Source organism: Neoarius graeffei, chromosome 14 (genome assembly GCF_027579695.1).
Source record: "Neoarius graeffei isolate fNeoGra1 chromosome 14, fNeoGra1.pri, whole genome shotgun sequence".
Lineage (NCBI taxonomy): Eukaryota > Metazoa > Chordata > Actinopteri > Siluriformes > Ariidae > Neoarius > Neoarius graeffei.
Window position 1 is genome coordinate 54747666 of NC_083582.1, and position 24663 is coordinate 54772328.

The 24663-nt window shown below is 38.9% G+C and overlaps 3 protein-coding genes across 4 annotated transcripts in view; 1 reads left to right on the forward strand and 2 right to left on the reverse strand.

Annotated features, from left to right (window-relative positions):
• The window catches only part of acsf2 (acyl-CoA synthetase family member 2), a 65587-nt gene extending 48014 nt beyond the window's left edge, over positions 1-17573 (forward strand). The window contains exons 11-16 of the mRNA XM_060940060.1: positions 14977-15084; positions 15188-15339; positions 15432-15573; positions 16179-16289; positions 16569-16637; positions 17069-17573. Of these exons, the coding sequence (XP_060796043.1) occupies positions 14977-15084; positions 15188-15339; positions 15432-15573; positions 16179-16289; positions 16569-16637; positions 17069-17119 (633 nt within the window). The 3' untranslated portion in view covers positions 17120-17573. The remainder of the gene's footprint in view (positions 1-14976; positions 15085-15187; positions 15340-15431; positions 15574-16178; positions 16290-16568; positions 16638-17068) is intronic.
• On the reverse strand, positions 473-7654 carry chad (chondroadherin). Of its 2 annotated transcripts, none has more exons than XM_060940059.1 (4): positions 6613-7654; positions 4588-4751; positions 4271-4435; positions 473-1392 (listed from the first exon to the last, which is right to left on the reverse strand). In XM_060940059.1, exons 1-3 carry the CDS (start codon positions 7393-7395, stop codon positions 4303-4305), a joined length of 1080 nt encoding a protein of 359 aa, XP_060796042.1. In that variant the 5' UTR covers positions 7396-7654; the 3' UTR covers positions 473-1392; positions 4271-4302. The 2 variants fall into 2 exon arrangements, with proteins under 2 accessions (XP_060796042.1, XP_060796041.1); XM_060940058.1 differs by having other exon boundaries at positions 4299-4435; positions 6613-7653.
• A 2011-nt stretch (positions 17574-19584) lies between the features above and the next one.
• armc7 (armadillo repeat containing 7) lies at positions 19585-22940 on the reverse strand. The gene is made up of 4 exons (XM_060939020.1): positions 22205-22940; positions 20683-20772; positions 20443-20586; positions 19585-20282 (listed from the first exon to the last, which is right to left on the reverse strand). Exons 2-4 carry the CDS (start codon positions 20759-20761, stop codon positions 19936-19938), a joined length of 570 nt encoding a protein of 189 aa, XP_060795003.1. The 5' UTR covers positions 20762-20772; positions 22205-22940; the 3' UTR covers positions 19585-19935.
• Between the last annotated feature and the right edge of the window lie 1723 nt (positions 22941-24663).

A 24663-nucleotide genomic window follows, 5' to 3' on the forward strand; every position in this document is an offset into this window, starting at 1 on the left:
TTTTAGCTCGTCCGGCCACAGGCCAGGCCGGATGATCTTATGCTATCATGTGTTGTCTGTCCGTCGTCCATCTGTCATCGTCATCCGTCCACAATTTACAAAAATCGCTAATCCTCCTACAGGATGGATTGGATTTCAAGCAAACTCACATACTATGTTCCCCATGTGGGTGTGCATAAAAGTTGCCAAGATTTGCGATTTTATGGGCGTCTTGGCTGGTATGACCTAAAGCCTCATTGAGGCTATTTTTTCTTTTCTTATCTATGTGATTGTGCTAACTGTATTTAGCAATTCTGCTAAAATCAAGGAATGCAGTGCACAAACACATCATCATCTGGGTCATGTATAAAAACAGGAGCATTATTAAAATAAGATACTAGGCAAGGATCAGTTGATAGAGTAGAAAGCCATTCAGAGTATTTCTTACCTGTTTGCATTTTGTTGTGTCCAGTGACCAAAATCACACGATCTGTTTTTAGATATTAGTTCTTTATTGAAAAAAAGTGATAATTACTTATTACACAAAGTTTAAGTTTCTGGAATTGTACATAAGTGTGCCATGCAGCAGTTTGGCCAACCCCCCCCAATTTTCCAAATATTCCTTCTACATTTCAACTTCCTGTTGGTAGCGTAAGCATGCACTTTTTTATTTATTTATTTATAATTTATATATATATATATATATATATATATATATATATTTTTTTTTTTTTATTAGAATGGAAAAGCACCATAAAGCAGCAGCACATGGTACAATTTAAGAAATTATAGAGAAAAGACTTAAGTGCTTAAGCTTGTTTTCCGTGACTTGGTTACTTTCCGTAGCGTACTTGGGACTTTGTACTGCACATCTTTTTGTAGGGTTCATGAGTCATTCATGTGTTTATGTCATGCATTTATGCTTCAAACTTTTATACTAATCCCAGATTTAAGGGGTTCATATTGTGAAAGGTAAAGTACTTTAGTAAGTACTTCATACAGTTTTCTGTTGACATGGAGTAGATGTTACTCTGTGACAAGGAAGACCATGTAACTGTAGATAAGAAATTCTAGCTCTGTTATTTTGACACTATAAATGTTACCATGTGTTGTTTTTTTTTTTAATGAAAATGCGAATCCAGAAGCTACATGTAAACTCCTCAGAATGTTTAGACTCTGGGCACAGCATGTGTATAGCTTTCTGTGTCTCTAAAATGTAGAGTAGAATTAGTCTGTTTTCCTTGCAAACTCATAGTTTTGCTTCTCATTTTATTTGTTATAAATTGAACATACATATGCATGTCATTTCATAGAACTTGAAAGAAAATGAACACTCTTGAAGTAGAAAGTAGCACTGCGTCTGTTGTCTGGACATGACGCCGGTCCCCTGGACAGACGTCTCCTCTGAGTTTCCTGTGGAAAGACACAAAGAAGGGAGCCAAATCAAACAGCCGAGTACTAAACATCCGTGACTGGCATTACCTGTGCTCACCATGGCAAGAGAGACAAAATGGAAAAGCACAGAATGCACAGAGGACAAACTAGAAGCCAGTGATTAGTAGGAATACAGGAATAATGGGCACACATATAACAGGCCAAATTACCAAATTATTAGAGAAGATGTACTGATTTCTTATTTGAGAGATCTAGTAAAAATTGCAGAAGAGCAATTCGAAAGCCACAAAATCTAATTATCAGTTTAATAAATTGCACTAACTGGCTGCAGTTTACTGCAGTATCCCGGACAGATAAAACATCATAATATTGACATTAATAATAATGTCGTCTTTTTTGTTCAATCACCCCAAGACATTGACTTAGCCAGTGTTTTTGTATAGTTCTTTTAACATTAAATGTAATTCCAACAAAATGGATTAAACAAAATATTCAACATGAAGTTCAATATTTAAATTGACATCTGGATCTGGATTAAGAATCAACCATATAAACCATATATAAACTTTATAAAGTGCCAATAAACTGGATAGATTAGTAGTTACAGGTAATTCAGTTTCTGTGATGATTTCTGAATTATTTAATATAATTTAATTACAGTGGTGCTTGAAATTGTGAATCCTTTAGCATTTTCTATATTTCTGCATAAATATGACCCAAAACAACATCAGATTTTCACACAAGTCCTAAAAGTAGATAAAGAGAACCTAGTTAAACAAACGAGACAAAATTATTATACTTGGTCATTTATTTATTGAGGAAAATGATCCAATATTACATATCTGTGAGTGGCAAAAGTATGTGAACCTCTAGGATTAGCAATTAATTTGAAGGTGAAATTAGAGTCGGGTGTTTTCAATCAATGGGAAGACAATCAGGTGTGAGTGGGCACCCTGTTTTATTTAAAGAACAGGGATCTATCAAAGTCTGATCTTCACAACACGTTTGTGGAAGTGTATCATGGCACGAACAAAGGAGATTTCTGAGGACCTCAGATAAAGCATTGTTGATGCTCATCAGGCTGGAAAAGGTTACAAAACCATCTCTAAAGAGTTTGGACTCCACCAATCCACAGTCAGACAGATTGTTTCCAAATGGAGGAAATTCAAGACCATTGTTACCCTCCCCAGGAGTGGTCGACCAACAAAGATCACTCCAAGAGCAAGGTGTGTAATAGTCGGCGAAGTCACAAAGGACCCCAGGGTAACTTCTAAGCAACTGAAGGCCTCTCTCACATTGGCTTATGTTCATGAGTCCACCATCAGGAGAACACTGAACAACAATGGTGTGCATGGCAGGGTTGCAAGGAGAAAGCCACTGCTCTCCAAAAAGAACGTTGCTGCTCGTCTGCAGTTTGCTAAAGATCATGTGGACAAGCCAGAAGGCTTTTGGAAAAATGTTTTGTGGATGGATAAGACCAAAATAGAACTTTTTAGTTTAAATGAGAAGCGTTATGTTTGGAGAAAGGAAAACACTTCATTCCAGCATAAGAACCTTATCCCATCTGTGAAACATGGTGGTGGTAGTATCATGGTTTGGGCCTGTTTTGCTGCATCTGGGCCAGAATGGCTTGCCATCATTGATGGAACAATGAATTCTGAATTATACCAGCGAATTCTAAAGGAAAATGTCAGGATATCTGTCCATGAACTGAATCTCAAGAGAAGGTGGGTCATGCAGCAAGACAACGACCCTAAGCACACAAGTTGTTCTACCAAAGAATGATTAAAGAAGAATAAAGTTAATGTTTTAGAATGGCCAAGTCAAAGTCCTGACCTTAATCCAATCGAAATGTTGTGGAAGGACCTGAAGCGAGCAGTTCATGTGAGGAAACCCACCAACCTCCAAGAGTTGAAGTTGTTCTGTATGGAGGAATGGGCTAAAATTCCTCCAAGCCGGTGTGCAGGACTGATCAACAGTTACCGGAAACGTTTAGCTGCAGTTATTGCTGCACAAGGGGGTCACACCAGATACTGAAAGCAAAGGTTCACATACTTTTGCCACTCACAGATCTGTAATATTGGATCATTTTCCTCAATAAATAAATTACCAAGTATAATATTTTTGTCTTATTTGTTTAACTGGGTTCTCTTTATCTACTTTTAGGTCTTGTGTGAAAATCTGATTATGTTTTTGGTCATATTTTTGCAGAAGTATAGAAAATTCTAAAGGGTTCACAAACTTTCAAGCACCACTGTAGATTTCACTGTGTGAAGGTTATCTTCAACTTGTTAGATTTCTAAATCACAATGGTCTTCTGTGACCCAGTAAACAATAAAAATTATTTTTTTAGTTCAGTTTCTGTGATTTATGAATTTGAGAAATAGTATGTCCCTGAATTTGAGATATAAATAATTAACAAATGAAATTTATGATGGTACCTTCATATATTGGAGGGCGTTTGGTAAGCATCCTTCTTAGAAATGAACATTACAAAGTGATCTCTTACAGAGACCATGGAAAAGCTGAGGTCTCCTTCTCAAAACTGCTTCATCCCTCCTGTAAATGAACTCCTGTGGCTGGACATTTACCTCCATTCATAACATGTATTTGTCACTATATTATATTGTTGATTTCTTTATATTTGCAATGCATTAGGCAAATTTTACACTTGTTCCTGTAACATGAAGCCTTATATTCAGATTGATATTTGAAAGAAAATTCAGTGTAATCATTTCTGGACCAGAAAAATTAAGCCTAAACAGACATTTATCATGAGGAAACTAGCCTAATCCACTATTATCCAATATGTGGCAATATTTCAAATTTGCTATTTGTAAGTATCTTTGAAATTCTATGCTTATACTAGGTCTAGAAGAAACATTAAAAAGTGCACCTTAATGACAGTAAACTCCAGAAGGCACCTTATCACTGACGCGCTCCCTTGTTTTTCTTCATTTTGCACTTGCTAAAGGCGGTGCTTTCTCGAATTTGCTTCCCTTTCTGATTTGGAGGTGATGCACAAATTGCATCAGGACGATGACGACTGGAGTCCATCCATCTAGAAATGCAAATTTGTTAAAAGCAAATTCAGTGTCTTAAAACTTTTTGTTTTTAGGAGTGGCACATCATTGGAGTCATTTAAATATTATTAACAGGCTTTTTTTTGCCTCTGGTTTGTGATTCACAGGTTGTCTTGTTGTTAGCTCTTACTTTCTAAGTTTGGCTAGATTGCAGCTGCAGTTCCATGGGTTGTTGAACAGAGTGAGATTCTGCATGTTGGTGAAAACCAGGCTGCTTGGTAGGATCTTCAGCTTGTTGTTCTCAAGATGCAAAGACCTTAGAGCTGTCACGCCCTCAAAAGCTGCATTGGAAAACTGATTGCATAGAAACAGTGGACAATGCTTAATTCATCTGAAGATATGTGATTGTATTTTGATTTCAAAGCTGTAAAGCCTACTGCATTTTTAGGGCTACTGAATTCTATCCTTTTAGTCGTAACTTTGAATGATGTGTTATCCATTGACCATTGTGTTGACATGGACTTACTTGTAGACAGACCTCACTTCTTGCATGTTGTTGAAATGAATATTTTATTTGAATTTGTGTGCTCCCTTCAGTCAGGTCTTGCTTTAATTTATTTTTCTTCAGTTGGAAAGGTTGTTTCACATGAAAGAGCCCTCACAGGCCTTCTCCTGTGCCAGTACTTGTGTAAACCTTTCTGCACTGCCATCCTAACCTTCCATTAAACTTCATAAGCAACTGCAAGGCTGTTAAAAACTTCACTGAGGTGCGAGAAGAACAGTTCTGCATGGTGTGAACGAAGCTCACCTTAAAGGAAAACCCTGGGACAGGGACATTGGAAACAGTGTGTGTGTGAATAGGAGTGTTTTGGTCCTCCAGTGATTTTGAGGACTTTTTTGGAAATTTCCATTCAAGTCCGAAGAGAGTGGAGAGCTAGAAATGTTGGAAATTTGAGGGCTATGGAAGATGACTTCCAGCCTCACCAACATGCTTTTTTGCCAAAATTGCTTCCAAAGAGACCAGTTGTGCATTCAGGTGAGGCAACTAGACCCTAAAAATACCTCTCTTTATGAGTCTGAGAACAGCCTGTTACTATTTAGCTGTCTTCTAACCCTTACTGACCTGTTTACATGGTACCTCGTGTGAGGAGATATTCACACATTTGAAAATAACACTTGTGTAATTATTAGATGGAGGCACGTTTGGATGGGAACCATCAGGCAAACAGATGCTAAAAATATCATTGTTAGCTCTGCTACTTTCATTCATGGCCTTCCCATGTTTCACCATTAATGGACATATGGAATTTAAATGAAGAACAAGAAAACTCCTGTTGCACCTTCATGCACTTCATCCACAATATGGTGGATCTTAGCTCAGTGAGATCCAACCATGACATTTTAACTGCCAATAGTTTGCATGTGATTAAATAAATGGTTCTTGAGATTTAGCTGATATATAAAGCTATCTAAACTGAACTTGAATGCATAGTCTTTGAACAAGCTCTGTTCTGAAGATGTAGTGTGTCTGTCTGGAGTAATGTTTGGTGCAGGCATGGATATTATGATCAACTAATGTACAAGTTTTATTCACTTTCCATGCACATCTGAAATTCCTTACTGATCAGAACAGGATTCCTGCTGATCTCAGTACATGTGCAGCTTTACAAAGAGCACATGTGAGCTCCAAATCAGGAAAAGAAGAGGATGGAACAACATCAAATGGATCTGATTAAAGTGTGAAAGAAAGGAAGCTGATGTGTATCTGAAGTATAAAAATATTTTTCAAGTCCCTAGCTCCTGGATTGCAGGGGGGTCGTTGTCTTAATCTTCCGGTTTACCAACAAATAGTCTTTTTAGAAGCATTAGAGAGAAAGTTTGTTGCTTGATTCATGAGGCAGGTTATTATTTGCCTCATTAACTCAGAAATATGGTATGTACACTTTTTTTTGGTTTCCTTGTGGTCTTACATTTGTAAACATCCTGAATTTGTTTATAGTCTCTTCAATGACGCACCCAAACAAATCCTTCATTTTCTGTCTCCACACAAATAAACCTGCTGACAGGATTTGTGTTTTTTAATGCTATGCTTGAAAATTATATGAAGTATGACTTTTTAAAAATAAATCAATAGCCCATAATATCAATTCCATCACATTTTGTCAAGCATCATTCTAGATATGTAATGAACCACTTGCATTACAGAACAACTCACCTTCTCAAGGCCCATATCATTAAGATGCAGTTTCTCTATGTAGCGTCCAAAGCTCCTGAATGCGTAATCAGGAATGAAGCTGAGTGGGTTCTTGGACAAATTAAGCTCCTCAACAACACGTAACTTGCTCATAGCCTCGATGGGATACGTAGACAGCTTGTTGTGGTCCAGAGTGAATGTGGCCAGGTTCTCCACGTCATCAAGAGAGCCAGGCTGCATTGACCTTAGCTCATTGTTACTGAGATGCAGCCAGCGAAGGTCCTTAGCACCTGCAAAGGTACCTGCTTGCAGGTCTCGGAGCTTGTTGTTATCAAGCTGTAGGATAAAGAGGTTGATCATGGGGGAGAAGATGCCTTTTGAAAGACTTGAGATTTGGTTCCCATCCATGTAAAGATAGGTGAGCTCAGTTAGGTCTTCAAATGCCCCAGGTTTGATGGTGCTGATTTCGTTGTTAGAAAGGTAAAGGTAAATGAGCTTTTTGAGGCCCTTGAATGCCTGAGTGGAAATCTCACGGATCTGGCAGTGCTGCAGGTGCAGGGAGACGAGACCCTTCATTTCTTTGAAGCCTCCAGTTGGGAGCATACCCAGGTTGTTGCGCTGGAGGTTAACGAGGCGAGTGGCCTCAGTGACGCGAGGGATCTTCTTCAGGCCAACATTGTCACAGATAACATGCTGTAGGTCACCGTGACAGTGACACTGACTAGGACACTGGCCTTCTGTACCTACTATAAAGATAGCAAAAAATTGTATACACACCACAAACTGGATTTTTAGAACCTGCATGATGACCCAGCTGTCTGTTAGGTTAGTGCTTCTTTCTCTCACGTCCTGTTGTTTTGAAGGGTCTGGAAGCAAGAAGGTACTCTGACAGCAACAAGGATCCTGAGAATAGAAAGAGAGTGAGGTGAGAGAAGGTAAGAGTGCTGAAAGAGAGAGCTAGAGGTGAGCTAAAGAAAGAAGGAGAAGGGGTGGGTGACAAAGTAAAGGTGGGCAGAGCAAAGATCTTCAGAGAGGAATGGTTATCGTCTAGTTGCAGCAGCATTTATAATGTTGGCTTATGGGAGAAAAAAATGTTTTTCCTGGGTTTGGGACTGACCAAAGATTTTTTTTTTTTAATGTGGTGTTGCCTCCTGGAGGAAGTATGAGGTCTTTGAAAATGTAACTGTCTTTAGGTAGGAAATGAAGGAGAACATTCCCTTTATTAAAATAGATCCACCATCATCATGTCACTTAAGTGCAATTTTACAGAAGAATTAACTCATCCTACACAGGTCCATCAGCATGACTGGAGTCATAGAACCAGTATAGTGGAATTTATAAGAGAAATATACATTGGAAAGGAAATTTGCTTTCTGCATTCATTAAAAACAAACAAACAAACAAAAACCCTTGATACCTTTTAAAGCTACAATCAAGCTCATAAATTGTGGAGCAACTTATGTTCTGTGCCAGGCGTTGGGAGGTAAAAGGAGAACAACGCTACATGTTTCACCATGCCTCCATTGTTTTACAGTCAGCAGTAGGAGAAAAAGCAGCTGATCCTGGGTGGACAGTTTCATAACACATGAGCATATCCAGATGTGTGGTTTGAATCAGCTTACAACAAATGTTTTTTCTTTCTGGTTGTCAAAAGGGAGGGTATTCTTTGCACAAATGTCTCCTTCTATTTCAAATATGCCAAGTATTTCATGGTCGTCTCCTTCTATTTCAAATATGCCAAGTATTTCATGGTCTGAATAAATACTTAATTTTTAGTTTTGCAAAGTTGGGTTTAAACCAGGCTCCTTATTCGTGCATACAGGAGTTATTTCTGCCTTTTTAAGTTCTTATAGTGGAGCTTGTACTTCCATTTTCTCGTACTTTTCAGGCCAAATGTGCTGCTGTAGAGAGTCGTAACTTATTGTATCCATAAAACTTTGGATAATTAAATAAAAATGACACAAAACAATTGTGTTGGTTGACTCTCACACAGACAAATACTCTTAGGGAAATGTTTTGCCCATGGACCTAGCAGCTGCAGCTGCTCACAGGATAGGTGGAATCTAGTGTTTGCTCAACAAATGTAACATTTTATTGGGAAAGATTATTTTCTAGCAGGTCAAGTGCGCATGCTCACACCAGGCCACATCTCAGTCTGCCCCTTGCAGTCACCAGCCTACACAGTAAAAAATGGAGTGTCAATATTGCAGTGTAAACCTATTTTCCTCTGGATAGAGTAGTTATAACACTATGCAGAGTAAAATCGTCTAAATGGTAGTGTCAAAAGTGAGAGTTAATTCCCACTTGCACACAACGACAAAATCTACTCTGCAGGGTGATGATCATTGTTAATTTTGACACAAAATAGAGTAAAATTAACTCTAAAAATCTTACACTGGCAATAGAGTAAATTTTACACTGATTTTGAGTGGGACCAAATGTTATCTGACAGAGAGTTAAATTCAACTCTTAAAGAGTAAAATTGACACTATGATTTTTACTATGTATACAGTTGATTTTGCGCCAAAGAAAATATTTGTTTTAAAACCTAATGCTGATTGTGTATGAGCTTTGTTGGAAACCTAGCAACCTCCTTCACTAGAACAAAAAAAACTCCATGTTTCTGCAGTACTCAGAACCACTGTGAACAAAAGCATAATCTGTACCATAATGCATCATAAACCTATGTACATTGTATACTGTACATATTCCATGAAATTGCTATTTTATCATATCTCATTATATCTATAGCATGGTATTTATGCTATAATTAGTTTAGATAATTTGCTGTATTTGTATACCTGTAAATAGTCCAGTACAGTCTCTCTCTCTCTCTCTCTCTCTCTCTCTCTCATATATATAAAACTGTTCATTATCTCTAGCCGCTTTATCCTTCTACAGGGTCACAGGCGAGCTGGAGCCTATCCCAGCTGACTATGGGCGAAAGGCGGGGTACACCCTGGACAAGTCGCCAGGTCATCACAGGGCTGACACATAGACACAGACAACCATTCACACTCACATTCACACCTACGGTCAATTTTAGAGTCACCAGTTAACCTAACCTGCATGTCTTTGGACTGTGGGGGAAACCGGAGCACCCGGAGGAAACCCACGTGGACACGGGGAGAACATGCAAACTCCACACAGAAAGGCCCTCGCCAGCCCCGGGGCTCGAACCCAGGACCTTCTTGCTGTGAGGCGACAGCGCTAACCACTACACCACCGTGCCGCCCCCTATATAAAACTGTTATTCCACGAAATTGAGTCGTTGGCTATAAGCCATGTATGACGAGATTGAGTGGAATAACTTTTATTCTGTCCACATTCACTGGATTTTGAGAAACTGAGCGTTTTTATTTTTGCAAATTTGATAAATTAAAAACTTTTTACAAAACGTCCAACAAAATCATTTCCGCTTAGAATGTAAACAAACCGGTGAAATGACAGTAGCAATTTGTGAAAAAGGCTAAAATAATAATTCTTGCAAAATAAAAAAAAGATACGTTCTTACCATCAAATACTTTTATTCCATATTTTGTTGCCTTTTTTGTATTTTTTTGTGGTTTTCTTCTTTGTCTTTAGGGTTTTTTGGTGGTTGGCAAACCAACTTAAAGGTGCATTACCACCACTGACTTGGGCTGGAGTGTGGAACAGGAGATACTGGGGGGGGGGGGGAACAACCATATTCTTGTAGCTATTTCTGTTTGTTAAATACTTGATAACGATATTTGGGGTTTTGTTTTCGAGTAGAGTTTTTATTTCATCCTTGGTTGGTTCAGCAACACACTCCACCATTTTGTTTTTCTCTACTCACGGTGCATAAGATGATAACCTAGTAGTAGAGTAGCCAATCAGAGCACGTGATTGCTCATATCCAGTGAATGTGGTTAGTGTGTGTATGTATGTATGTATGTATGTACGGTAGGTGCACGCGCACACTTTATATATATATATATATATATATATATATATATATATATATATATACATACAGTGCTCAGCATGAATGAGTACACCCCCTTTGAAAAGTAACATTTTAAACAATATCTCAATGAACACAAACAATTTCCAAAATGTTGACAAGACAAAGTTTAATATAACATCTGTTTAACTTATAACGTGAAAGTAAGGTTAATAATATAACTTGGATTACACATTTTTTCAGTTTTACTCAAATTAGGGGTGTGCAAAAATGAGTACACCCCACAACAAAAACTACTACATCTAGTTCTTTGTATGGCCTCCATGATTTTTAATGACAGCACCAAGTCTTCTAGGCATGGAATGAACAAGTTGGCGACATTTTGCAACATCAATCTTTTTCCATTCTTCAACAATGACCTCTTTTAGTGACTGGATGCTGGATGGAGAGTGATGCTCAACTTGTCTCTTCAGAATTCCCCAAAGAAAATAATTTCTTTACACCACAAAGGTGAAGGCTACAAGAAGATCAGCAAAGCTTTACTTATCAGTCAGAATACTGTAGCAAAAGTGGTACAAAAATTTAAGAAAGATGGAACTGCAACCATCTCACAGAGACGTCCAGGTCGTCCACGGAAGTTAACACCTCGACAGGAGTGTCTTCTGATGAGAAGGGTTGAAGAAAATCGGCATGCAAGTTCACTGCAGTTATCTGAAGAAGTAGAAAGCCAAACTGAGGTGACTATTTCCCATGACACAATACGGTGTACACTGCAGAGGAATGGCATGCATGGATGGCGTCCACGAAAGAAGACTCCTAAAGCCCAGGCACAAAACAGCCCGCCTAGAGTTTGCCAGGGCCCATGCTGACAAAGATGAAGACTACTGGGACTCTATACTCTGGAGTGATGAGACCAAGATAAATGTTTTTGGAACTGATGGCTTCAAAACTGTATGGCGTCGCAAAGGTGAGGAATACAAAGAAAAATGCATGGTGCCTACAGTGAAACATGGTGGTGGCAGTGTCCTTATGTGGGGCTGCATGAGTGCTGCTGGTGTCGGGGAGCTGCATTTCATTGATGGCATCATGAATTCACAGATGTATTGCTCTATACTGAAAGAGAAGATGCTACCATCACTCCGTGCCCTTGGTCGTCGTGCACTTTTCCAACATGACTAAACACACATCTAAGGCCACTGTTGGATTTCTGAAGAACAGGGTGAAAGTGATTTCAGTGGCCAAGTATGTCTCCTGATCTGAACCCAATCGAACACCTGTGGGGGAATTCTGAAGAGACAAGTTGAGCATCACTCTCCATCCAGCATCCAGTCACTAAAAGAGGTCATTGTTGAAGAATGGAAAAAGATTGATGTTGCAAAATGTCACCAACTTGTTCATTCCATGCCTAGAAGACTTGGTGCTGTCATTAAAAATCATGGAGGCCATACAAAGTACTAGATGTAGTAGTTTTTGTTGTGGGGTGTACTCATTTTTGCACCACCCTAATTTGAGTAAAACTGAAAAATGTGTAATCTAAGTTATATTATTAACCTTACTTTCACGTTATAAGTTAAACAGATGTTATATTAAACTTTGTCTTGTCAACATTTTGGAAATTGTTTGTGTTCATTGAGATATTGTTTAAAATGTTACTTTTCAAAGGGGGTGTACTCATTTACGCTGAACACTGTATGTATGTGTGCATGTATGTATGTATATACAACCTCAATTCCAAAAAAATTGGGACGCTGTATAAACTGTAAATAAAAACAGAATGCGATAATTTGCAAATCTTGGAAACGCTATATTTCATTGAAAATAGTAGAAAGACAACATATGAAATGCTGAAACTGAGAAATGTTATTGTTTTTTTATATGCTAATTTTAAAGTTGATGTCAGCCACAAGATTAAAAAAAGTTGGGACAAGGGCATGTTTACCACTGTGTTGCATCACCTCTACTTTTAACAATGCTCTGTAAACATTTGGGAACTAAGGAGACCAATTGTTGTAGTTTTGGAAGAGAAATGTTGTCCCATTCTTGCCTGATATACAATTTCAGTTGCTCAACAGTTCAGCGTTTCCTTTGTCGTATTTTGTGCTTCATAATGCACCAAATGTTTTAAATGGGAGACAGGTCTGGACTGCAGGCAGGCCAGTTTAGCACCTGAACTCTCTTACTACGGAGCCATGCAGTTTTAATATGTGCAGAAAGTGGTTTGACATTGTCCTGCTGAAAGAAGGAAGGCCTCCCCTGAAAAATATTTTGTCTGGATGGCAGCATATTGCTCTGAAACATGTATATATCGTTCAGCATTAATGATACCTTCCCAGACGTACAAGCTACCCATGTCATGTGCACTAATGCGCCCTCATACCATCACAGATGCTGGCTTTTGAAATGTGCACTGATAACAAGCCGGATGGTCCCTCTCCTCTTTAGCCTGGAGGATGTGGTGGCCATTATTTCTAAAAAGAATTTCTACTTTTGATTCGTTAGACCTCGGGACAATTTTCCATTTTGCCTCAGTCCATCGTAAAAGATCTCGGGCCCAGAGAAGGTGGCGGTGTTTCTGGATATTGTTTATATCTGGTTTTAACTTGCATTTGTGGATGCAGTAATGAACTGTTTTCACAGATGATGGTTTTCTGAAGTGTTCTTGAGCCCATACAGTGATTTCCACTACAGACACGTATTTGCTTTTAATGCAGTGTCTCCTGAGGGACTGAAGATCACAGGCATCCAATGTCAGTTTTCAGCCTTGTCTCTTGCATACAGAGATTTCTCCAGATTCTCTGAATCTTTTAATGATATTATGGACCATAGATGATGTGATCTCCAAATTCTTTGCAATTTTACATTGAGGAACATTATTCTTAAATTGTTGCACTGTTTGCCCACACAGTCTTTCACAGAGCGGTGAACCCCTCCCCGTCTTTACTTCTGAGAGACTCTGCCTTTCTGGGATGCTCTTTTTATACCCAATCATCTTACTGATCTGTTGACAATTAACCAAATTAGTTTTCTTTTCTTTTTTTTTTTAGCATTACACAACTTTTTCAGCCTTTTGTTGCCCCGTCCCAATTTTTCTGACACATGTTGCTGACATCAAATTTAAAATGAGCATGTACTTTTCAAAAAACAATAAAACTTCTTAGTTTCAACATGTGATATGTTGTCTTTGTACTATTTTCAATGAAATATAGGGTTTCCATGATTCGCAAATCTTCACATTCTCTTTTTATTTATGTTTTACACGGTGTCCCAACTTTTTTGGAATTGGGGTTTTGTGTGTATATATATATATATATATATATATATATATATATATATATATATAATGGGGCGGCACGGTGGTGTAGTGGTTAGCGCTGTCGCCTCACAGCAAGAAGGTCCGGGTTCGAGCCCCGTGGCCAGCGAGGGCCTTTCTGTGTGGAGTTTGCATGTTCTCCCCGTGTCCGCGTGGGTTTCCTCCAGGTGCTCCGGTTTCCCCCACAGTCCAAAGACATGCAGGTTAGGTTAACTGGTGACTCTAAATTGACCGTAGGTGTGAATGTGAGTGTGAATGGTTGTCTGTGTCTATGTGTCAGCCTGATGACCTGGCGACTTATCCAGGGTGTACCCCGCCTTTCGCCCGTAGTCAGCTGGGATAGGCTCCAGCTTGCCTGCAACCCTGTAGAAGGATAAAGGGGCTAGAGATAATGAGATGAGATGAGATATATAAAATGTGTGTGTGTATGCACACACACACACACACACACACACACACAAACTAATATGAGGGTAAGTCAAAAAGTTCTAAGACAAACTGAAAAAAAATCTTTATTTGTGAAAATAACAAAGCTATTTCTCTACATATCCTCCATTTATGTCTAAACACTCTGCAAGTGGTGTTTCCATTGGAAAATTCCTTCTTTGTAGAATGCTGGGGGATGTCTTTCACACCTTTTGAAATTGTAACATCTGTCTTAGAACTTTTTGACTTACCCTCGTGTATATATAAATCACACAATACACCTGGCAACGTCAAACAAAATGTTTCTCATTATTATGAGGCCATTGCTTTTAGTGGGTCTGAGAACTACAGTGTTTTGCTGGTCAGCTAAACTAATTGAGCATTTCAGTGTCACAGAAGAGCCAGTTCTCAAATGTGCACCACATACCTCACCTGAATTCAAGGCCAGGTTTCCTTCACATGCTGACACAGCTGGCTGCTGTTCATACAGCCAGTTTGGCCAACAGAGCAGACTGAGGGTGGGCACGCAAACCCTATTATATGAAAATGTGTAAATATTGGGATCCAGACATCTGAAAGTTGAATGAGGGAATTGATGGGCTTAAGAGCTACTTTAAAAAAAAAAAAACCCTTGCTTTCTTGATGCAGTGTTTGATGCTGTATGGTCCTGCATGGCTTCAACACAATCCTTAAACACAGAAGTTATATTGTTATGTTGGAACAGGTTGGATATGGTACCACTGAGAACAGTCCAGTGACTTTCTGTGGTTTCCCAATTGACAACATGGAGAGAAAGACAGAAACTGTTGGGTGTGTTCAGCACCACACTGAGGTACCCAAATAAATCCCTGTTTTCTTGCTTCACAAAATTACATCCATGTTTAAATATTTATTTTTTTGTCAATAATGACTAAAGATTTCCTTTTTTCCTTTAGGCAAAAGTGGTTGATCTCACAACAGGACACACTGTTCCTCTTGGAACTCCAGGAGAGCTTATGATCAGAGGTTACTGTGTCATGTTGGAATATTGGCAAGATGAAGCCAAAACCAGAGAGTGCATAACTAAAGACCGCTGGTACAAAACCGGGTATGTATGAGTATCGAGCGACTATTGATTTTCAGCATGGAAGGACTTTACATTAGATTATCATGACACTCAACTGATACTATGTTCCACAGTGATCTTGCCAGTTTGGACAAGTTTGGCTACTGCAGGATAGAGGGCCGTATCAAAGATATGATTATCCGTGGAGGAGAAAATATCTATCCTGCTGAAGTTGAGCAATTCCTGCACACACACCCAAAAGTCCAGGAAGCACAGGTGGCCAAGCATACCCAAGGAGTTTGGACTTTTTATTATTCAGTCTCCTGCACAATTTGATCAGAAAGTCTGAGAAATTATGGACATAAAGCTGCACATATGCCTTTGTATTTTGTTCAATAGGGGTGGACAAATCACTAACCTGGGTGCCATGGACAAGCATTTCTCGTCCGTGCTATTCGTTTTTAATGTAATGAACATTTGTAGTGGTGCAATGCACCTCGATGCTGTCGCTATGCTTCCACACTTGCTGCACTACACACATTGAGTTGTGATCTGGCTAACGGTAGAAGAGTTTTTACTAGGCGGATTAATTAAAAACATATGGATGGCATGGATGATCTTTTCAGAATCAGAAACATGCAGGTAAAGGCATTAGCTACATTCAAACATAATTTAAATATTCACCGACTTAGTGACTATGTTAAGGGCGTGTTGAGACTAAAACTTGGTGGCTTAAAATTACTTCATCAATTAAATATCCAAGCAACCAAAACGTGGGACTGGGCAGGCACACTGGAACTCATTTGTCCACCTGTGAATAATGAGCAAAAAAAAAAAATTCAGACAGACATGGAGACACTCTTTTCTCTCGTTCTGTGAAGGTGATTGGGGTGAAAGATGAGCGGATGGGTGAAGAGGTTTGTGCCTGCATTAAACTGAAGGATGGACAGGAGTGTACTGCAGAGGAGCTAAGGACGTACTGCAAAGGCCAGGTCAGATACATTTAACTCCCATAAAGACATGCAGGTTAGGTTAACTGGTGACTCTAAATTGACCGTAGGTGTGAATGTGAGTGTGAATGGTTGTCTGTGTCTATATGTCAGCCCTGTGATGACCTGGCGACTTGTCCAGGGTGTACCCCGCCTTTCGCCCATAGTCAGCTGGGATAGGCTCCAGCTTGCCCGCGACCCTGTAGAACAGGATAAACCGGCTAGAGATAATGAGATGAGATGAAGCCATTTCACTTGTTCTATTTATTTCTTTATTTCTAGATTGCCCATTTCAAGATCCCCCGCTATGTTACTTTTGTTAAGGGCTATCCTCTTACTGTCTCAGGGAAAGTAAGTGCATAAACCTTTACACAAGCACATGTGAATTTATTTTTGCCATTACCAACACAGTGAAACTTTATATAAAACTATAAATAGGATCAGCAAGATGAATTTCATTCCATCTATTTTGTTTGCATAGTCCTGCAGTCTGGATAAATACCCTCACAAATTCCTTGTGGTCACCACTTTTTTTTTTTTAAACTTGTCTCTGTAGGCCCTTTGGAAAAATGTTAAAAATGTAAGAGTGGTGTTTATTTGGGCCTAATCACATAGATCTCACGACTGGAGACATTTTAGCAATTTCCCTGTCTGCAGAAAATCTGCAGCGGTGGTTTCTATAGTCAGGGCAGCAGTCTGTACAAGACTTCTGATTTGTGGTTGTGTGGAAAGACAGAATCCTAAAATAGCTCTGAATAAATTACTTTCTTCACCTTTCTTAGATCCAGAAGAATAAGCTGCGGGAGCAGACAGAAAAACTGCTGGGACTGTGAACACAGAGACTTGTGGTATTTTAAACAAATGAACAGTTAACATGAATGTCCATCAGTGTATCATTTAACATGAATAGTTAACATGAATGTCTGTTTTCATAACTTTTTTTTATCTGAAATTTATCAGCTTTTAATATGGTTAACATTTTATATTTGTTACAAGGCACATTTAAAGTATTTCAGGAAATGCTTATTAAGAAAACAAACTAGGCAACGATGAACAAAACTTCTATACCCCTGCATGAAATCACTTCCATTTGGAACACATATCAATGAGTAACTCGAATAAATATTTTTCCACTATTGTGATAAATACTGCAACAAAAACCCTCTTATGATAAAGTGATGAACACGATACTGAATGTATAAAATGCATACTATCAATTTGATTTAAGGTCAACTACTTGTTTACTGTTGCAATAAATGTAGCTTATACAGTACAAATAAAGTGACCTACAGTACAGAATACTTGACCGTACTTTTGATTTAATTTTCAGCAGTATTCTGAAATGTGGAAAAATACCAAAACAAGGTCCATATACAGAAAATTGGTAAGACTGGACTTTCCAAGACCTTTTTGGCCATTATCTACATTGTCAGGACCCAAAATTCTCATGACCAAAAGAAATGAGGATAAATGTTTGTATGTAACATCAGAGTGTTAACCCAACAGGATTTCCACCACTGTGATCTGTGTCAGTTCGAACCTTTCACCAAGTTTGGATTTTAACCAATGCCAGAGTGAACACTGCTGTAGGAGAGTCTCATCTCATTATCTGTAGCCGCTTTATCCTGTTCTACAGGGTCGCAGGCAAGCTGGAGCCTATCCCAGCTGACTACGGGCGAAAGGCGGGGTACACCCTGAACAAGTCGCCAGGTCATCACAGGACTGACACATAGACACAGACAACCATTCACACTCACATTCACACCTACGCTCAATTTAGAGTCACCAGTTAACCTAACCTGCATGTCTTTGGACTGTGGGGGAAACCGGAGCACCCGGAGGAAACCCACGCGGACACGGGGAGAACATGCAAACTCCACACAGAAAGGCCCTCGCCGGCCATGGGGCTCAAACCCGGACCTTGTTACAGGAGAGTACATCCGGAAATATCACCCATATTCTGTTTAGATGAAAGGTATACACTACAAAAGAACTATAAAACTCTAGAGCTTTATTAACAAAGATGCAGTGTGTCTGTGCCTTGGTGTTAATTTGTTTTATGAGGAGCTCCTAATTAAATATTAGACATCTACAGGAAAGGGGCTACAACTGTCACATCCCAAATATCAAGCCACTCTTGAACCAGAGACAACATCAGAAGCGTCTTACCTGGGCTAAGGAGAGAAAGAACTGGACTGTTGTTTAGTGGTTCAAAGTCCTCTTTTCAGATGAAAGTAAATTTTGCATTTCATTTGGAAATCAATGTCCTAGAATCTGGAGGAAGAGTGGAGAGGCACAGAATCCAAGGTGTTTGAAGTCCAGTGTGAAGTTTCTGCAGTCTGTGATGATTTGGGGTGCCATGTCATCTGTTGGTCCACTGTGTTTTATCAAGTCCAAGGTCAACACAGCTGTCTACCAGGAGATTTTAGAGCACTTCATACTTTCATCTGCTGCCAAGCTTTATGGAGATGTCGATTTCCTGTTCCGGCAGGACCTAGCACCTGCCTACAGTGCCAAAACTACTACCAAATGATTTGCTGACCATGATATTACTGTGCTTGATTGGCCAGCCAACTCACCTGACCTGAAGCCCAGAGAGAATCTACGGAGTACTGTCAAGAGGAAGATGAGAAACACCCGACCCAAAAATACAGACGAGCTGAAGGCCGCTAACAAAGCAACCTGGGCTTCAATAACATCTCAGCAGTGCCACAGGCTGATCGCCTCTATGCTACGCCACACTGATGCAGTAATTCATGGTAAAGGAGCCCCAGCCAAGTATTGAGTGTATAAATTAACATACTTTTCAAAAGTTGCATGTCTGTATTGTAAATCATTTTTTTATTTATCTTAGGAAATATTCAAATAATTTGAGATACTGGATTTCTAATTTTCATTAGCTATAAGCCATAATCATGAAGATTACAACAAAAAAGCCTTGAAATATTTCACTTTACGTGTAATGAATATAGAATATATGAAAGTTTACTTTTTTAATTAAATTACAAAAAACAGAACTTTCATGATATTCTAATTTTAGGTGTATTTGATATGTAATATATAAAATTGAGATATTACACGGTCGCACGAATATTTTATCTTTGAGTGGTGAATGTATACTTCATGAGTGAGCGTAATGAATGAGTGAAATATTTTTCAGTATGAAAAAGTAAATTTCATATCGGCGTGCCACTATGTAATGTTCTTTATATTATATGAACACATCGAGTTTTTCAACACAAAGATGAGCTTCATACCTTCAAGCCAACGTGCAATTTTCTTTTTATTATAGAGACACATTCACAAACAAAAACTACCCAAATTTATTAAAACAATTCACTGTCACTGTTTTAGCTTGGTCGAGAGCTAGTTTAGCACTACATGCTCAGTGGATATAACATACAAATAACACTTTTTTTTTTTAGTAGTAGTTGTAAAAACAAGCATGTTCTGTTAAGTACATGAAACCACCATCAAGCCCTTTGTGGCATCTAGGAGTTGTAGCTCTGTAGGACTGAATCAGTGCCTGAAGCACAGTACATGGAGAAATCCATCAGTCACCATAATGTTGAATAAAAGTCTGTACAAGGTCCATTTAAGCTTTTATACTGTCCATCTTCATTAATCCCAAAAAAGAAATCATAAGGTCCTAGTCCTTCGGGAGAGGAATTCCAATAGCTGACTGGCTATGTCCTTGTAAAAGTTCTCTGGCTTGGTCTACCTGGTCCTGAGTGCAGTAGTCCTGCAAGAAAACTGTGGCCAGATTGCTGAGGCGAGGATTCTGTGCAAGTGAGAAGCGTAGCATGCACTGCACTACTGCACTGTCTGTGGTTTGGGAGTGTGATGCTTCTGTGGTAAGGTTCATTAATGTTGTGATGGCAGATAAAATGGTCTCATCTCTGTGACTTGACAAGCATGCTGTGACTAAAGGAATTCCTCCACTTTGCAAAATTTGATCACGACACTCCTGGTCCATGCTGAGGTTACACAGGCCACCTGAGGGGACAAACACAATGAAAAAAAAAATCAGGTAGTGAACATAATGACAGTGCAGACTGCTTCATCAGAAAGAATACAGATGTACTTATTGTGCCTGTATCAATTTTACAGAATTTGTACATTTTTAAACATAAAATGTCAGTTTAGCTATAGTCACCAATTCCAAACTCCACAAAGTTCTCGTTTTCCTCCGTTAGCATGTCCAAGAAGAGCTCAGTGACCTGAAGCATCCGCAAGGCTTCCATGTTACGTGGATCATAAGAAAAATTGGCCAGGTTGGCTAGAATTTGCTCCTTGGCTTCTATACAGAATGAATGAAAGAGCTGGAGATGTTTTTCATATTTATCAAAAAAAAAAAAGCATATGTTCATGTAAATGCCTTTCATGAAGCTAATACCTTCACTGTCAGTGTCCTGAAATTCTGTCACAAGCCCCTGTAAATATTCCAACCTATCTGATGCACAGAATCGATCCATTCCTGTAGAATCTGTAAAATTTAAGAGCAGAGGGTATTTAAGCATCTGAAGGAAATGTGTCATGGTCAGGTTTCCTCTTACAATTAATATGAAAAGCAATCTTAATCATTTTTGAAATGTTATTCTAACTAGCACAAATTTCAGACTCACTTTAGGTAAATAGACAGACTTTAGATTAAAAGGTGCTGATTGCAAAGTCATCTGAAATTTTCAAATTTTTTTTTATTGTGCATGGCATTTTCCTATGCCTCACAAGAACAATATCATGCGGACAAGATGTGATCATTTTGACGTGCTGAGGGTCGCTTTTCTCCATTTTTGGGACCGTTTTCCTGCCTTTTGAGGTGAACAGTATGGTACTATGGAAATAGCTGAAAGCGAGGAGCTTTAAGTAATTAGCATAACTATGGAACTGCATCACACCAAGATGGTGACGTGCAGAAAACATGACAATTAAAAATTTATTTTATACCAGCAGATCGCATCACATCCAAAAGCTAAAACATGCAGGCATTACAGATCCATATAATTTACCCACAAATGTATCTATTTATTCTTCCCACTCACTCTGTGTGTGTGTGTACACATGCATATTCACTGCTTCAAATGGATTAAATGCAGAGGAGGAATTTTGCTGTGTTTGAGTGTACATGTGACAAAAATAAAGGCTGCTGCTTCTTAGTTTACCCAGAAATGTATTTATTCCATTCGAAAAGTGTACGGCAAACCAGCTACTGGATTTGGGGCACTATGACATCCTGAACTGTTTAGTATTTGGACTTCTAAATACACTGGAGATGCACTAAAGGCATACAAAAGTATAGATGTCTACCAATATTCTAAGGCAGGTTTTGGGTGTGCTGGAATGTTATGGGAAACTGCTGATAAAGAAAAATACCTTATTATGACAAAGGTAAGCTCAAACATGGACTTCTAATAGTAATGAACAAATCAGGGCATAGATCTATCATATTTTATGGTGTTTAGCCAAGTCTACATTATCAGTAGATAACATGCTACTTGTCTCACCATGCATTAAATCTAATAAAATATATCACGTCTAAAGCCTACATCCAGATATACATTTTAACGTTTGGCCATGCTGACTTGTTTTGGCTAAAAGTAGTTCAAATGCCCCACGGTGGTCACGTGATATTGTTGATCACTGGCAATCACGGGAATCGTAAAAATGCGGGACGCATTTTATCTCGACAAAACATTTACACATAGGATATACGGTGTGTGCAGCAGCGAAACATCTCAAAACTCCAACAGCAATAGAAATAGAACATTCAGCTCAGAATTCAACTTTGCAGTCAGCACCTTTAAATGCATGAATCAGAATGTATAGCAAACCCCCCACTAAACACGAAATCATCTAGAACAGTTGTTCCCAGCGCTGGTCCTCTAGTTCCCCCTGTGATTTCTTTGCTCCCAACATACCTGATCAGTTAATGAACAGCCCTTCCTCAATTCAACTCGTTTTTGTGTGCAAGACCAAGGTAGGGAACCTGTAATCTAGCTTATAGAATTGCGCCCAAAACGTACTCTGCTAACTCTAAAAACGAGTACATAAATTCATCACATGACCACGATGATACAAAACCGTTTGTGTGTGTTATTAACAGTTGTTTATACCCATTTTTCACTCTCTCCTAATGTGCGAGTTTGCGCATGCGTACTAGAGCTCGGGAATAATTTACCAGCCCGAAAATTTCTCTCTGGCGCGCGCGTTAAATGAAAAGCACATCCGGTCCGTACAAAAAATATATCCCCATGATCAGGTACACAAGATGAGTTCCGGGTTTATCGTGCAAGCTTCTTAAAGCTTTAGTAAACAGCCATGTAATGTTTGACAGCATGTAGGTACGCCCTGCTAAATACTATGCACTTAGAAAAGACTCCAAAATATATCCAACGTATATTAAATCAAAAGCAGGAATAAAAACACACTGCGAAAATGGTTTCCGGAAGTAAGGAGTACGTGTTTTGGCGAGCGTTTCGAGGTCATAGAGCAGTGAAGTTGTGAATGGAAAAACGATCATTGACCCGTCTAATAATTTATTTCGACAATACTATACTCCTGAATTCAATACTGCAACATGAAGCAGCACAAGCTGTCTGCAAAAAAGCGTCTTACAAAACCACTTCTCTTCGGCACGCTGATCGCAGGACTCGCAACAGCATTCTTTAACAGGTACTGACAATGCAGCGTTCACAAGCCCTACACCACCTTATGTGCTCCAAACATGGTGTTAATAACACGAAGTGTATTAGCCTACTTAATGCAATAATTTAATAGGTTATTCAAATAAGTAGATGTTTTTGTTTAAAACTAGTTTTGGAATCGGAAACACAATGATCAAGTTTAACATTAATTTTAAATATTACTTTTTATTTTTTTCGTGGTCCAAATCCTGCGCTCTGATTGGCTGGCGAGCGGGTCGGTGTCCTACAATCCGGACCCCGGTTATGGACCTCCTGGCGACTCGCTTGTTCACAACAATAACAAACATGGTAGCATTTTTTTTTTTTGTCAACGTTTATTTATTTTTTTAAAAATAAGATTTATTTATAAGATTATCAAAAATCTTATAAATGTTTGCCAGCATTTCTCAGGAGAATAGCATTAATTTTACATCATGGATAGCGATAACGACAGTGTTCACAGCGAAAGCGATTTTTACTACCCTGAGGAAGACAAAAAACATTTCAGGAGAAAGCCAAAAACCTGTAATTTACTAACGCTGAGCAAAAACATGGCTGAATCCTGAATGACTCCTATTTGTATAAATAGGGGACTACATAGGCGGCAAAATGTAGGGATTTTTTTTTTCCTGCCATGGAAGTGCACTTGTTTACTGAGGAGGAAGCCATTTGCATTACAGCCGTGAATGAGGATTAAAAACAGCATTAATTTTACATCATGGACAGTGATAAGGACAGTGTTCACAGCGAAAGCGAGTTTTACTACCCTGAGGAAGAAGAAATAAAACATTTCAGGAGAAAGCTAAAAACCTGTAATTTGCTAACGCCAAGCAAAAACATGGCTGAATCCTGAATGACTCCTATTTGTATAAATAGGGGACTATATAGGCGGCAAAATGTAGGGGTTTTTTTTCCTGCCATGGAAGTGCACTTGTATACTGAGGAGGAAGCAATTTGCATTACAGCTGTGAATGAGGATTCAAAATAGCATTAATTTTACATCATGGATAGTAGGGCTGTAACGATACACCCAACTCACGATTCGATTCGTATCGTGATTTTTGACCCACGATTCGATACGCCCACGATTTTTTTAAAATGTTTTTTTAAAGTAGTAAATTTGACTTATTAACATTTATTTACTTACATTAACTATTTAATAACAAATAATTCACACCACTGCAGAGAATGAGTAATATGTATGCAAAAATGAACAAATGTATATCCAAAGATTGTTTTATTTCTCAAAATAATACTGTTGAGCCGGAAGCTCTGTTTTTTTCGGTTCTGAAAAAGTCATTTTTCCAAATCGTGTAAATCCGTTAAGATCTTTTTTTTGGGGGGGGTGGCTCTCTCACTGTCTCACTCTCATAGGGCCAATGATTGTCTGTGATCGCGGAAAACAGATGGAAATTACGGAATTTTTATGGTGAAACATTGCTCGCGTGTCAAAATGTAACTGCCGCAGAAGGCTTCCGCCCAAGCAGACATGCCTTCAGTGTTGCCAGATATTGCTAACGTTTTCCACCCCAAAATATGTTCAAAACCAGCCAAAAAGCACCTAAACCCGCCCAATCTGGCAACACTGCATGCCTTTCCGGTCAAGTGATTGTGATTGGCTTGTGGCACACCTAGCCAGCCAATGAGCTGCTTGTTTACAGAGTCGCTCCCCGCGTCGCAACCAGAATGGCGAC